The sequence below is a fragment of the Mauremys reevesii genome, linkage group 4 (genome assembly GCF_016161935.1).
Source record: "Mauremys reevesii isolate NIE-2019 linkage group 4, ASM1616193v1, whole genome shotgun sequence".
Classification (NCBI taxonomy): Eukaryota; Metazoa; Chordata; order Testudines; family Geoemydidae; genus Mauremys; species Mauremys reevesii.
Window position 1 is genome coordinate 123,063,524 of NC_052626.1, and position 12,894 is coordinate 123,076,417.

Sequence of the window (12,894 nt, forward strand, 5' to 3'; positions counted from 1 at the left end):
GTTTGGGGAGAGCGAGAGCAGTCCAGCCTTGCTTTGTATCATGAGCCTTGTGCTATTTGGGGGGCGGGGGTCCTTCAAGGCCCAGCTCCTGGAGTCCTGTGATTTCATAAGACACTCAGCTTGCATTTTTTAAATAAAAGTCCCATTTCTAGCCCTCACGGTTACAAGGAAAGGCTTGAAAAAGTGGGCCCAGCGCCTCCTAACGGTCTTCTGTAGCAAACAGCCACGGGCGGGGGAAAGGTATGGGAACGGGGGCCCTGCTCCTACCAGGGATCCTAGGGACTGGGAACCTGGCTTTGTGCAGGGAGGAGCGTAGTCCTGTGGCTAAAAGTTCAATTACACACAGGCCAACTGGAGCTAGAACTCCTGAGCAAGGTCCAGAGCAGGGCTACCCCAACGGCGCCCTCACCACCCGGCTCTGGCCACGTACCCCTCTCCCCTGAGGCAATTCCTCGGAAAGCTTTTGTTGTTGTTCCACGGCAGACTGGAAACACATTTCGAAACCTGCTGACAGGCATCGGTATCCTCCGGCTCGAACACACAGTCAGCAGCCTCTGCAAACCGGCCTCTGCCTGCACAAACAGCCCTTTGCAGTGGCAATGCCTCTTGGGGTGCTCGGCTGCCTCATCTGGAGGCACATTTTCCACACTGTACAAATCACCCCCTTTAAGTCCAGGTGGCTGCTAAGGGTGCCCCCAAAAGGATGCTATGCCAGACTTGGCCACCAGAGGGCAATGAGGTCCTGGGCTTGTGTGTCAGATGCACCTGTTGTCCTGCAGGTGTACAGGTGTGAGTGGGGCAGAGATAACACCACGTCTGGTCACTGCTGCTCTCTGAGTCAATCCCAGGGGAACTTTGGAGCTCAGTTCCTGGGCAGGCTCCAGGCTATGCTGGGACAAAAGCGGCTTCTCCAGCTCGGACCTGTGGGGCAAGTTGGATTTGAGGCAGGGGAGTGCGGGGATTATATAATGGGGTATGTTTCCCTCCGGGTCGCATCCTGAGAGCAGGGCTGCGAGAAAGCCCTGCAATTTCAACTCCCCGCCCCGTGCTGCCTGGGGCTGCTGTGCCCCATGAAACAGCTGCCACATTCTGCCCCGAGGGGGCTGCATTTCAGCAGTGGAGGGGAGTGATCTTGGTGGGGCAGGGGCAGTTTATAAGCTGGTTTGGGACTCTTGGGTGAAAGGGTAGGAAGGATGGTCTAGGAGCTAGGTACTGGGTTAGCTGAACCTCAGTTGTAAGAGAGGGATACTGAGGGCCCTGCTTTGAGCAGGGGGTTGGACTAGATACCTCCTGAGGTCCCTTCCAACCCTGATATTCTACGAGTCTATGACACAGGGGCTGGGGCGATTGAAATGCCATTGACGAGGAATAACATCTCACCCTAGTTGTGCCGTCAGCCTCTTCAGCCAAAACTGTCTCACTGTCAGGTGCAGGCAAACGGCGCGAAGCCTGCAGCTAAGCCTCCAGGAGAGGCGTGGAGCTGGGGGGTGCACAGCGGGAGCCTCCATGCGTTAAGATGTAGTCCCCAGAAAGCAAAAGGCCGGGCGGCATCCCCGTCATACACAATGCACTAATGACTGTCCTGAAGAACAATGAAATTAGGCTGGGTCATTAGCCAGCTTGACCTGCTGCCTCTTGGATGGCGTCACAGGCCCAGGTAACACCGAGGCCATGGCAACTTTCCCAGAAGTGGGGTAACCGGGTGTGACGTCACTGGGCGGAGGTGTGAAATGCCTGTGACTGGAGCAGCCGGTTAGGTGGGCTGTTCACAGCCACAGCGGGGGCTAAACTCAGGCCACCTGGAAACGTTGACTTTTCAGGGTTACAAATGGTGCAGCGCTCAGTGTGAGAGCGCTGTAGTGCGTGTGTGTATGTGTGTGTGCACATTGTGCCACATCTGGGTGTACACATATGTGTTGTCGCACACTCAGCCGTCCCTTCCAGGCCAGGATTCAGCCTATGTGTGGCGACACCAGGTAGTGCAGGCTGGGAGCTGGAGAGAACCACGGGATCCATCCGTGACCTGCAGCCTCAGTAAAGAATCCCCTGCCTGTCCACTGCAGCCTGGTCGTGTGTGAGTGTGAGCAAGATGCCACTGACTTTGGCAGGGCTGGGACAAACAGCCCTCTCCAGCGCCTGGGAAGTGGAGGGGTGGGAATGGGCAGGAGGGACCCCCACCCCAGCCACAGCTGGTCAGAAATAAATCCATGCACACATCGGAAGCAGCAGAATAAGGAGAATCCTCTCTTCCCATCGCCCGATTTACACCATTCTCTGGTCAAATCAGCTGCCCCCCAGGACCCAGCCCAGCTCTGGGCCTGGCTTGGGGAGGCTTAGGGCCTGTCTTGCCCAGTGGCGCTGCCCTGGCTCTGGAGGCGCTGTCGCTGCATCAAGCTGGCCAAGCGGCGAACAGGCCCCTTCTCTCATGGCCTGGTGTGATTCCACTCCAGACGGTGCAGTGCCCATTTTAGAGGGGTCACTTACGAGGTCTGGGCTGAACCTGAACTCTAGATTTTGGGGGGATCCGGAGCTGTTGCTGAGGTTCTTAGCTCAGCCAAGGGGAGCTGCATATTGTTGGTGGGGGCCAGAGTACAGGTTTGTCTGGCCAGCTGCCCCCTTCACCCTGTGCTGAGCTCCTGGCAGGGAGAGGCCCGGCTGGCACACCAGCCCCTTACATGGCTGCTATTCCTGGCAGGGAGGAGGTGGCCAATTAACCTGCTTTTGTGAGCAAACAAACACGTGAGATTAGAAAGAGAGAAAAACATGGTGAGGGGTGAGACGCTGGCACAGGCTGGGCAAGGGCTTTGACAATCATTAAACTGGCCAGCCCTGATTTCCCGGCAAGAAAGCACTGGCATGGGGCCAGTGGCACCTATTATGCAAATCCGATGGAGCTGGGAGCTTGAATACTTGGGCTAGGAATTCCCCTAGAGCCGTGAGATCATGTTACCGCAGACACGCTATATAAGGCGAGGTACCCGGGAGGGGCCGCCTATAGGGGTAGGCGCTAAGGGCTCAGGCACAGATGAGTAGTGGGTAGAAGCCAGTGGGTGCACCTGGAGTATTTCCACCTCCCTTCGCTGCCTGTGGATTAACTGCTGCTGCTGCTGGGGGGCACTGTGGTAGGTACCAAAGCCTTTGTGCTCCGTGCTTTAAAGGTGCTGTTACACTTCGCTGAGGGTGGAGGTGTTCGTGCACCCTGCGCTCGCTGGGGGATGCTGCTCCTTATTTGCCAGCCACTGTTGGCCAAATGTGCCACAAGCCCTTTGGGCACTAGGGGTAGAAAGCACCCGCACAGACCTCCGCTGCCCTGGGCTGAGGCAGGTGAGTACCAGCATTCCTGCTCGCCAGCTTTCACGCCCGGGCAGGCCTGGTGATGCCGGGACAGTCGCTTCTCTGGGTCATTTAAGGCTGGGTTCGAGGACTGGGCTGAGGACACCGGCATCTGGGGAGCCGGTGGGTGGGAGCAAGTGTGGCTGGCCGGGCGCCCCTGCGCTGCACGGGGACTGGGGTGCTTTGGGAGATGGGGCCATGGGGTGAGTAGTGATGACCGAATTTTCATATGGCCTCTTTCCCGGTGGAGCAGCCAAACCGCAGCTCTCTGCAAATGACAATGCGATGAACCTGCTAAGCAGGAGACTCCAAGTCCCATCCACCCCGGCCCCACTGCACATCCCCTTCCTCCTGGCCAGGTGCTATCAGACTTACAGCCTGGATGGAAGGAGGCCTTGGAATCAGCGACAGCTGCTTGTTCTCATCCTGGTGCTCAATCAGCAGCTTGCTGAAAGCGCCAAGCTGGTTGGGATGCAGCCTCCAGCCCAGGGGAAGTCTGTCTCTGTTCCCTTTTACAGCGGAAGGTCAGCAATGGGCCCAAGGAACATAGGGTGCTTGATAATGGTCCAGTGAGGGCTTGACCTTTTTTGACATGATGACGATTCACGCCAGCTAGAAATCTGCAGGCTGGGCTCTGATCCCAGCTGTCCTGGATCGCAGAGGACCCTGGGCCTGAGGCACCAGAAGGGGCAATCGGGGTGCTGCTCTAGGGAACCGTGGAGATGCACAGACTGCTCGCTGTAACCCCGTCCCTGCCGTGGGGCTGGGGCGGGCTCCGTGCTCCCAGGCTGTACCCAGCCCAGGGTTCAGGTCCCGGCTCGGGAAGGTCTGTATCCCGCAGGCTGCGCTGGCTGGAGTCATGCTGACAGGTGCAATCTCTTGGCAGAGAGCTTTATGGCGGGATCCTGTGAAATCAGCAACATCTTCTCTAACTACATCAGTGCCATGTACCAGCCGGAGGAGGCTCAGCCCCCCATGGAACTGCTGGCCCACCTGGGGAAGGAGGACAACCTTGCGCTGCCTGCGGAGACCACAGGTGGGGCCGGAGCCTGCGTGCCACGGGGCAGAGCCGGGCATGAGACCTGCAGTGACAATGAGTCAGGGCATAAGCTAATCACCAGATGGATTCCCGCCCCTGGACTGGAAGGCAGACAGAGTTGCCTAGTAGTTAGCACACAGGACTGGGCTTTAGGATTCCTGGGTTCTCTTCCCACCTCTGCTACTGGGTGACCTGGGGAAGTCCCTGTCCCTCTCTGTGCCTCAGTTTCCTTCTCTAAATGTTATTTTCAATGGCTCCCGTAGAGGGGTGCCTGCCAGGCTTATCCTATTAACGTGCGGGTCCCATGGGAGGCTGGACAGAAGATGTTTTGAGGCGCAAAGTGTTATCGTTATAGTTTGTGTGCCCCATTGCCGGGGGGCTGTGGGGGCAGGTTGGAAGTTCAGTGTCCTTCCTCGGCAGCATCAGGGTTTAGTCTGCTGCCAGAGACAGGGGACTGGGCTGGATGGACCATCGGCCAGCTGGGGCTAGCGGAAGGGGAAGATCACTCTCGGGCAGTTGGGATTAGGGTGTGGGGGTGTCCCTCATGCCCTCTGGCGGGGCTGCAGTGCCCTTTGGGGAACGACTGGTCTGTGAGCTGAGAAGCTGCCATCGGCCATTTCCTCAGGCCCTGCCATCAGGCAGGATCCGAGATAAAGGAGCAGGAGACAGGTGTACGTGACAATGCCACAAGAGTGACTAAGCAAGATACCCCCCCGCCCGTCTGACTCTGTGCCCACAAGAGCCAACCCCACCCCTTATGACATGGGCTCATCGAGAGCCCTGCCCAGCCAGCCGGTGCCGGGTGCCCCACCGGGTGAGCAGCTCCCCTGAGCCCTGCTCCTTTCTCCCCAGCAGAGAAGCCGGCGTGGTTCGGTGAGCTCCCGTACTTCTGGAGCAAGGCGCAGGTGCTGGAGTGGATCGGCTACCACGTGGAGAAGAACAAGTACGACGCCAGCGCCATCAACTTCTCCTGCTGCAACATGGACGGCTACACGCTCTGCCACTGCACGCAGGAGCAGCTGCGGCTCATTTTCGGGCCGCTTGGGGACGAGCTCTACACCCGCCTCCATGAGATCGGTGAGTGCCAGTGACCCAGCACAGATCTTCCTCTGCCCCACGTCATCAGGGCCCACAGCAAGCCGGCCCTGCCTAGCCAGCCAGAGCTGGGGACGGGCACCTCCCTGCAGCTCCCAGATTGGCATGTCCCCTGTCACTGTGGCCTTATAACCTGGGGCAAGGCCCATTCCTATCCCAGTTAGAAGGAAGGTTTGGATGGCATATTGGGGAGTGTAGCAGGGCTTGCACCAGAAAAGCCAGGGGAACAGCTGGAACCCAAGAAGATCAGTCTCGGGGGGTTGGGAACCCATGAAGGGGCCCACAGGAAGAGCATGGGGAGGTGCCTTTGCCCTTCGTAGTGGTCAAATACAATTAATTCCTATCCGCCCCCCTCCTGCAGTCTCGGTCTCGGATGAGCTGACCTGGATCATTGACCTGCTAGAGAAAGAGGACATGTCTTCCCAAGAGATCTTCCAGGACTCCGGTAAGAGAAGCGCCCCGGCCACACCTTGTCCCTCGAGGCCCCTGCCATGTGCATGTCCGTTACCTGGACGGGGCTCACCCTTTCCTGCCCTCTCCTCCACTCTTTCTAGAGCTGGGAAACTCGTGCACGAAGGAATCCCTGGAGGAGATGAAATCCACAAACCCTTTCTACCAGGCAGACTTCAGCTACGTTTCCGGTGCCCTGTCTCCAGGCAGCTCTGACATCTCTGTCTCAGGTAAAGCCCTCATTGCTCACGCTCAGTGTCGGGGCATCCTTGGCCATGGGGCGGGCATGGACTCTGGCTCTCCCATCAGTCCCGGATGGCCCTGCGTCTGCTCGCATCTCATGTGTGGTCCTCTGGGATGGGGACACAGTTGGAGTTTCGTGCGGGAGTTCCCCAAAAACCCTTACCAGGGCAGACCACCTGCTGGGGAGCGTTTGGTGTGTCTGGCTGGAAGAACTGCTTTCTGCTGATTGGAAGTTTTTCTAGAGGGGAATAATGGGAAATCCAACCTATCTGCTTTGCCCCCGCAGGGACCGGGATGTCCCACAGCCCCAACTCCCAAGACTCCGGTGGAAGTGACATAGATCCCGACCCGACAGAAGTGAAGTTGTTCTCCTCTGACGGTGAGTCGCCTCCTTCCCGGCTGGCCAGGACAGAGATGAGTTTGTGGCTGGGCAAGGCTGGAACAAAACCGGGGTCAGAGAGGGAAAAGAAAGGCCCCTTCCCACTGGAGAGAGCTTGGTTGGGTCCCCTGGGCTGGGAAGAAGGCTGTGAGAACTGACCCCTCCTAAAGATGGCCTGCCTTAGCTTTCTGTCTCAGAAACTTCCCAGGCACTCATTGCCTTGGTATCCAGGCAAAATGGGTCAAACCCAGAAGCTTTTATCCAGATCTCCTGCACTCTGGTGGGCTGGACAAAATGGAACCTGGACAGGAAGTCACCTTGGCTTTGGCTCTGGGTTTTACATGGGCTCCTCCATCTGCCCCTGCTTTGTGCACAGGGAGGGGATGCGATCTGCCTTTGAGATTTTCTGCCTCAGCAGCTGCTGGCAGAATCTTGGTGCCATGGTGACCTGGGAAGAGGTAGGGGATGGGACAGATGCCAGCAGCACCGCAGATTGGGATGGGGGTTAGGGACTTGGCCAAGGTGCACCTCGCTCCCACAGGCAACGGTCAGAAACCCTCTGGCACAGGGAGCTTCTTTGACTCCATGGTCTGTGCCACGCTCAGCATAACAGGGCATGATGAAGTCCATAGCGACCATTCGAACCAGTGTCCAGGCCTTCTCCCCAGGGCATGCCGGGGAACCCGAGGTGTAGGAGATGGGGGAAGGGACCCTGTTGCTGGATGGCTAAACAGGGACCGCCGGTTAGGTCGGGCAGGCTGGCAGTTCCCTGAGCCTGCAGAGGTGACCTGTCCCTAGGGAACTACAGTGGGCATCCCCCCTTGTATGTCTAAAGAAGGAGGAGCCGGGAGCTGAGGCTGCTCAGACCCCACAGGGCAGGGTGGGCCCACTATCAAACCCAGACAGGCCCAGTAACGTGTCCCACCTCCTCCCGCGCAGATGGCTTTGCCGACTATGACAAAGAGGATGTCAAGCATGGGAAGCGGAAAAGAGGCAGGCCCCGGAAATTCAGCAAGGAGAACAGAGACTGCCTGGAGACCAAGAAGAGCAAGCACTGTACGTGAGAGGCCAGTGGGGCTTCTGTGGGCTAGGGTTGCTATGCCCTGGCTCGTCCGGGTGCTGAAGTTCATGGCCAGCCCTGGAATTGACCAGGACAGTTGTCTCGGCCGTCTTTGGGGAGGGGAGGTGGGAGGAAGGATGGAGGTTCATAGCCCATAGTACGTTGAGGGCCAGCACCTTGCACGGTGCAGCCTTTAGGCACTGATCCTCAAAGGTGTTTGGGTGCTAACTGCCATTGATTTCAAGGGAATCGGGGCCATAATGACTAACCAGGAGCCCCCAGTGCTTTCCGATTGGTTGCTGATGGTCCAGTAATTCCTAAGGGCCGATCCCTGGTCCCAATGCACCGCCCCAGTAGGTGGTCTGGGAGCCGGGGGTGCCACCATGAGGCTGGGGCCATGGGGGAGATGGACTGGACCTCTGACCCATGGCGCAGCCGGCACCGTGGACTATTGCTCAGTGGCCGTTACAGCACTGCCGTTGCCTCCTGAGCTGCTGTGACCCCTGCCTCACCTGTACGGGGGCCGGCGTGGGGCCAGTGGATCTGCACCACCCACAGATTCTCCCCTGGGGACTGGGGCCCAGGTGCCTCAGTGGGTCACAGCTGTGTAGCCTGTCTGGGCTGCAGCCCCCAAGTGAGCTCCCATGTGGAACAACATGGGCTTTGCTGCCTATTGGACCGTCTGCACCCACGGAGTGGGGGGTGGGGAGCTGATTTGTTCCCAGGGTGCAGGGAGCTGCCGCTGTTATCATGGAGCTCCCAGCCCTGGGCAGCACTATCCGCAGAGCCTCCTTCAGCCTGCTGGGGTCCCGGCTCTGAAGAGCCCCCCCATTGAACTGGACCGTCCCTCCTCTCTCTGTTCCAGCCCCGAGAGGGACTCACCTGTGGGAGTTTATCCGGGACATCCTGCTCCACCCCGAGCTGAACGAGGGGCTGATGAAGTGGGAGGACCGACGCGAAGGCGTCTTCAAGTTCCTCCGCTCCGAGGCAGTGGCTCAGCTCTGGGGACAGAAGAAGAAGAACAGCAGCATGACCTACGAGAAGCTGAGCCGGGCCATGAGGTGGGTGTCAGGGGATTGCCCCCGTCCCACCCAAGCGATGCAGGGCAGTGGAGTCCCAGCCTGTCTCCAAGGCTCAAGGGCCTACCTCCATGCTTTGCCTCCTCTGCTTCCCTACCCTGCCCCGACAGCTCCTCTCCCAGCCTCTGTCCCCCAGCGCCCCCGGCCTCAGGCTCTTCCCTTCCCAGATGGCCTCCACACTGGCTCACTTGGCTGCCTTGCATCCAGTGCTGATGTCCCCTCCTTCCCTTCCAGGTACTACTACAAGCGGGAAATCCTGGAGCGGGTCGACGGGAGGCGGCTGGTCTACAAGTTTGGGAAGAACTCCAGCGGCTGGAAGGAGGAGGAAGTATTGAACCGAAATTAAGGAGCCGGGGGAGCCCTACAAGAACTCGGGCTCTGCCCATCTGGCCCAGGGGTGAGACCCAAGGCATAATGCACTGAACCATGCTCCCTAGACAAGAGTTTTTGTCACACGTTGGAACCCAAAGCTGCTGGCCTGGGCAGTGTGTTAGCCTCCAGCCCCTTCCTAGGGGCACACGTGTATGTGCTGGTTACCCGCCGGCACCTAGCTAACTACAGCTGATATTTTGGCTCAAGTAGGTTATTGTAAACCATTATTTCTGTTGTTGCATTGCTGGACTCTTCTTTCCAAGTGGAATTACAGTGACTCTGGCTGTCCCCAAAGCCTGGAAGAGTGGAAGGGACGTGCTTTGTTCTTCACGATCGAATTCGGGGGACTTCAAACGTGTGAGCAGAGCAGGGGGCCCTGGCTACTGTTGCAGTCAGCCATGGTCCAGGAAGTGGGATGCACCGGTGTGCCAGCTACAGGGGCACTGGCCGCCCCCTGTGATAGATGGAATGAAGAGAACAGGCACTGAGCACTGTGTCTTTGCCAAGCATGCCCTCTCCATGCTGCCTGCCATGGGGCTGCTGCCAGCCACGCGGGCTGTGCGCTGGCATGAGTAGCCTGCTGCTCTGCGAATGGCCCAAGCAGAGAATTTCAAGCAGCGCTGGCCCAAGGGGAGTTGGAGAGAACTGTGAATTTCAGATGGCTCCGGAGAGACCATGACAGTAGCTGGGGCATCAGGCAGAGCTTCCCTCCTTGTTCCTGGGACGTTTGCCTCCGTGCCCCCCAAATCCTATCCCCTCAGTGTGATAACATCCCCTTTCCCCATGAGGCGCTCTCCTCCTGCTTCTAATTTATGTATCATAAACAGAGGGTATATAATGTATATAGAGAGCTATTTTTTCATAAATAAGCTTGTTCTTGCGTGATTTTGACTGTCCTGGAAGCACTTGGCCTCTTCGAACCAATGACTGTTCTCAATATTCAGCTGGACTGAAATAAGGTTCTTCTGGCCTTTGAAGGTCTCTGTACAGAACGTGGCATTAGTGTGTCCTGGCACTGAGGGGTCTGGTGGACTCACGAGATCTTTTTCTGTTTTGATAATGAGTATATCAGAAATAAATTGTTGCTTTTTTTTACAAACGGTGTGCACGCCTCCTCCTTGTGGCTTCTGTAATGGCTGGGGGTAAAGTGGGGCCAGGCTGTTTGGGGGGGCGGGGTGTCACAGAGTCCATGTTCGCAAGAAACTGTAGTTACCCCTGCTAGTCTGACCTCCTCCATAAGGTTGCCTGTGTGAACTGGAGCACATCCTTCAGGGAAACATTCAGGCTCAATTTAAAGATGACCAGTGTTGGAGAACCCACTGCTGCCCTTGGTAAAGTTGTTCCAGAGGTTAAGTACCTTCACTATTAAAAAATGTACTGTATTTCCAGCCTGAATTTGTCTAGCTTCAGCTTCCAGCCATTGGGTAGTGTCAGACCTTTGTCTGCTAGACTGAAGAGCCCATTGCCAAAGATTTGTTCCCCATGTAGGTATTTATGGGCTTTGATCAAGTCACCCCTGAACCTTCTGTTGCTTAAGCTAAATAGATTGAGTGCCTTGAGTCTGTTCCTGAAGGACCCATGTCTGTTCCCTCATATTTGTTCTGGGGCCATCGGTCCCTGCCTGAAGTCCAGAGCTCCTCAGTTCTACTGGAGAAGGCTCCCTGGTGGAGAACCCTGGAGGAAGAAATGTCTCCGCAGCTGAGCTGCCTTTTCCTCCCAAAGCAGTGACCTGAGGGGAGAGAGCTGTCCGCAAGGCAGGTGCAAGGATGTTTCGCGCCCTAGGCAAAACTTCCACCTTGTGCCCCCCCCGAACCCTGTGGCAGCCCTCCGCCCTGAGGCGCCCCCCCGGGGCAGCTCCCCACCCCTCCATCCACTCTGAGGTGTTCCCTCTGCGGCAGCTCCCCCCTCCGCCCTGAGGCGCCCCCCCGTGGCAGCTCCCCACCCCCTCCGCCCTGAGGCACACCACCCCCCCGCAGCAGCTCCCCACTTCCGCCCTGAGGCACCCCTCCCGCCCATGCGGCAGCTCCCCGCCCCAGCTCACCTCTGCTCCGCCTCCTCCCCGAGCACGCCGTCACCATTCCACTTCTCCCGCCTCCCAGGCTTGCAGTGCCAATCAGCTGTTTGGCGCCGCAAGCCTGGGAGGGAGAGAAGCAGAGCGGGGCGGCGTGCTCAGGGGAGGAGGCGGAGCAGAGGTGAGCTGGGGCGGGGAGCACTTCCCCTGCATGCCGCGCCCCTCCTTACTTGCTGCAGGCAGCCCTCCCCACGCCCCCCTGCCCCAGGTCCCTCCACCTAAATGACGACAACGACCAGGGTGGCTGAAGATCCTACTGCCGTGGTCACTGCCGAAGGACCCGAAATGCCGCCCCACAAATGCTAGCACCCTAGGCGACCACCTAGGTTGCCTAATGGGTTGCACCGGCCCTGGCTGTCCGGTTCTTAGCTCTGCCGGGGAATCACTGATTGACCCTGTGCCTCAGGTGTGAAGTGGGGATGCTCCCAGGCTGTGGTGAGGATGAGCTTATGCAGAGGGGGAGGGGGCTGTGGAAGGGCCTAGGTAGGCAGGGTGGGCAGGCCCTGCAGCCCGCATGGATGCACACACAGGGTCCCTGCTGTTGCTGGGGCTGGGTGTTGAAAGCACCTGCCATGTTCTCTTCTCTTCAGGTTCTTCCATCTGAGCACCTTCCAGTGGTGCATTAAGCAACATGGCCCTGTCTGTCACCCTGGCTGTCTTTGCCCCTTGTTCCCTGGCTGGAGGAGCTGTAGTCTGGCTCTAGCTTGCTGCTCCAAGGCTATGGGCATGGATGGGTTGGGGGACCATGCGCTTTGATCAGAGCCCTCCTGGGAACCTGACCCAGTCTGGAGAAGCCAGTGCAGTGCTGCAGCCACCAGAATGGAGCTCTCCCTGTGGGGACTGAACAAACTCTAGCTACTGTTAAAGTGTAGTGTGGTTGAGCAAAGGATGGTTCCCCTGTGGTCCCTATAAGGGACATCCTGGGGAATCTCACCCACCCTGCTGAGCCAATGCCCTCTAGGTAGCTGTGTCCCAAAGGTGTCGCCGTGGCTTGCAACCTTAAGGAGAGTGCCAAGGCCACTCCCATCCCAAGATCCCAGGTCACCCCCCAGCCCAACACACATGCAACCACTAGTCCCATGGAGCAGCTCACTCACCCCAGACCGCTTCAGCCCCACCCCCGCAACTCCCAGTTCTCTGCAAAGCAGAGGCCTGAAGGTGAGGAAGGGTCCGTGAAAGAAAAGCCCCAGTGCAGCCCTTGCCCGCTCACGCTTCTGGGTAGCACCCAGGCTGCTTGTGTTCTGGGCTGACCTCCCCAGGCATCCGCTCCTGGGCAGAGTCAGTGGGTGGTAACCACGCAGACAGCAGAGCTGGGCCAGATGTGCACGATGGCTTTACTCTACCCCAGAATGGCTTTGGGGGAGGTGGGAGATCGGTGGGTTTGGTGTGGCACTAACATCCTCCCATCGCAGGGGGACTGGCCCCTTTAAGAGGGAACGCGGTCCAGTGCCCAGCTACTTCCCAATGGGGCTTACGAGGAGGCACCTGGGCCAGATATAGGAGGTGAGGCAGGGGCAGGTGAGGCTGTTTGAGACCAGAGGGGAGGTGGATGGACGGAGCAGCAGAGTGGCTGGAGGGAAAGCGCTGCAGGAGAGCAGCAGCGGGGAGCTGCCGGTGAGGGGTTCTGGGGAGAGCTTTCGGGAGGACTGGCTCAAGTGTCAGGAAGGTTTGTCCAGAGGCCCCTATGACTGAGGGGAAGAAGCTACTTGGTGAGTGCAAGCTGGGCCCAGGCATGAGGGGTTGACTCTGGAAAGAGGTTTCCCAGGAGCACCA

At 58.3% G+C, this 12,894-nt stretch overlaps 1 protein-coding gene across 3 annotated transcripts; it reads left to right on the top strand.

The window, feature by feature from the left end:
* Positions 1-854: 854 nt before the first annotated feature.
* On the top strand, positions 855-10,108 carry ELF3 (E74 like ETS transcription factor 3). Of its 3 annotated transcripts, none has more exons than XM_039533279.1 (9): positions 855-973; positions 4,220-4,369; positions 5,225-5,449; positions 5,829-5,912; positions 6,022-6,147; positions 6,447-6,539; positions 7,479-7,595; positions 8,465-8,660; positions 8,913-10,108. In XM_039533279.1, the coding sequence occupies exons 2-9, from the start codon at positions 4,228-4,230 to the stop codon at positions 9,022-9,024; spliced, it is 1,095 nt and encodes a 364-aa protein (XP_039389213.1). In that variant the 5' UTR covers positions 855-973; positions 4,220-4,227; the 3' UTR covers positions 9,025-10,108. The 3 variants fall into 3 exon arrangements, with proteins under 3 accessions (XP_039389213.1, XP_039389212.1, XP_039389211.1); XM_039533278.1 differs by lacking the exon at positions 855-973 and adding an exon at positions 3,009-3,122; XM_039533277.1 differs by lacking the exon at positions 855-973 and adding an exon at positions 3,132-3,324.
* The last annotated feature ends 2,786 nt before the right edge of the window (positions 10,109-12,894 follow it).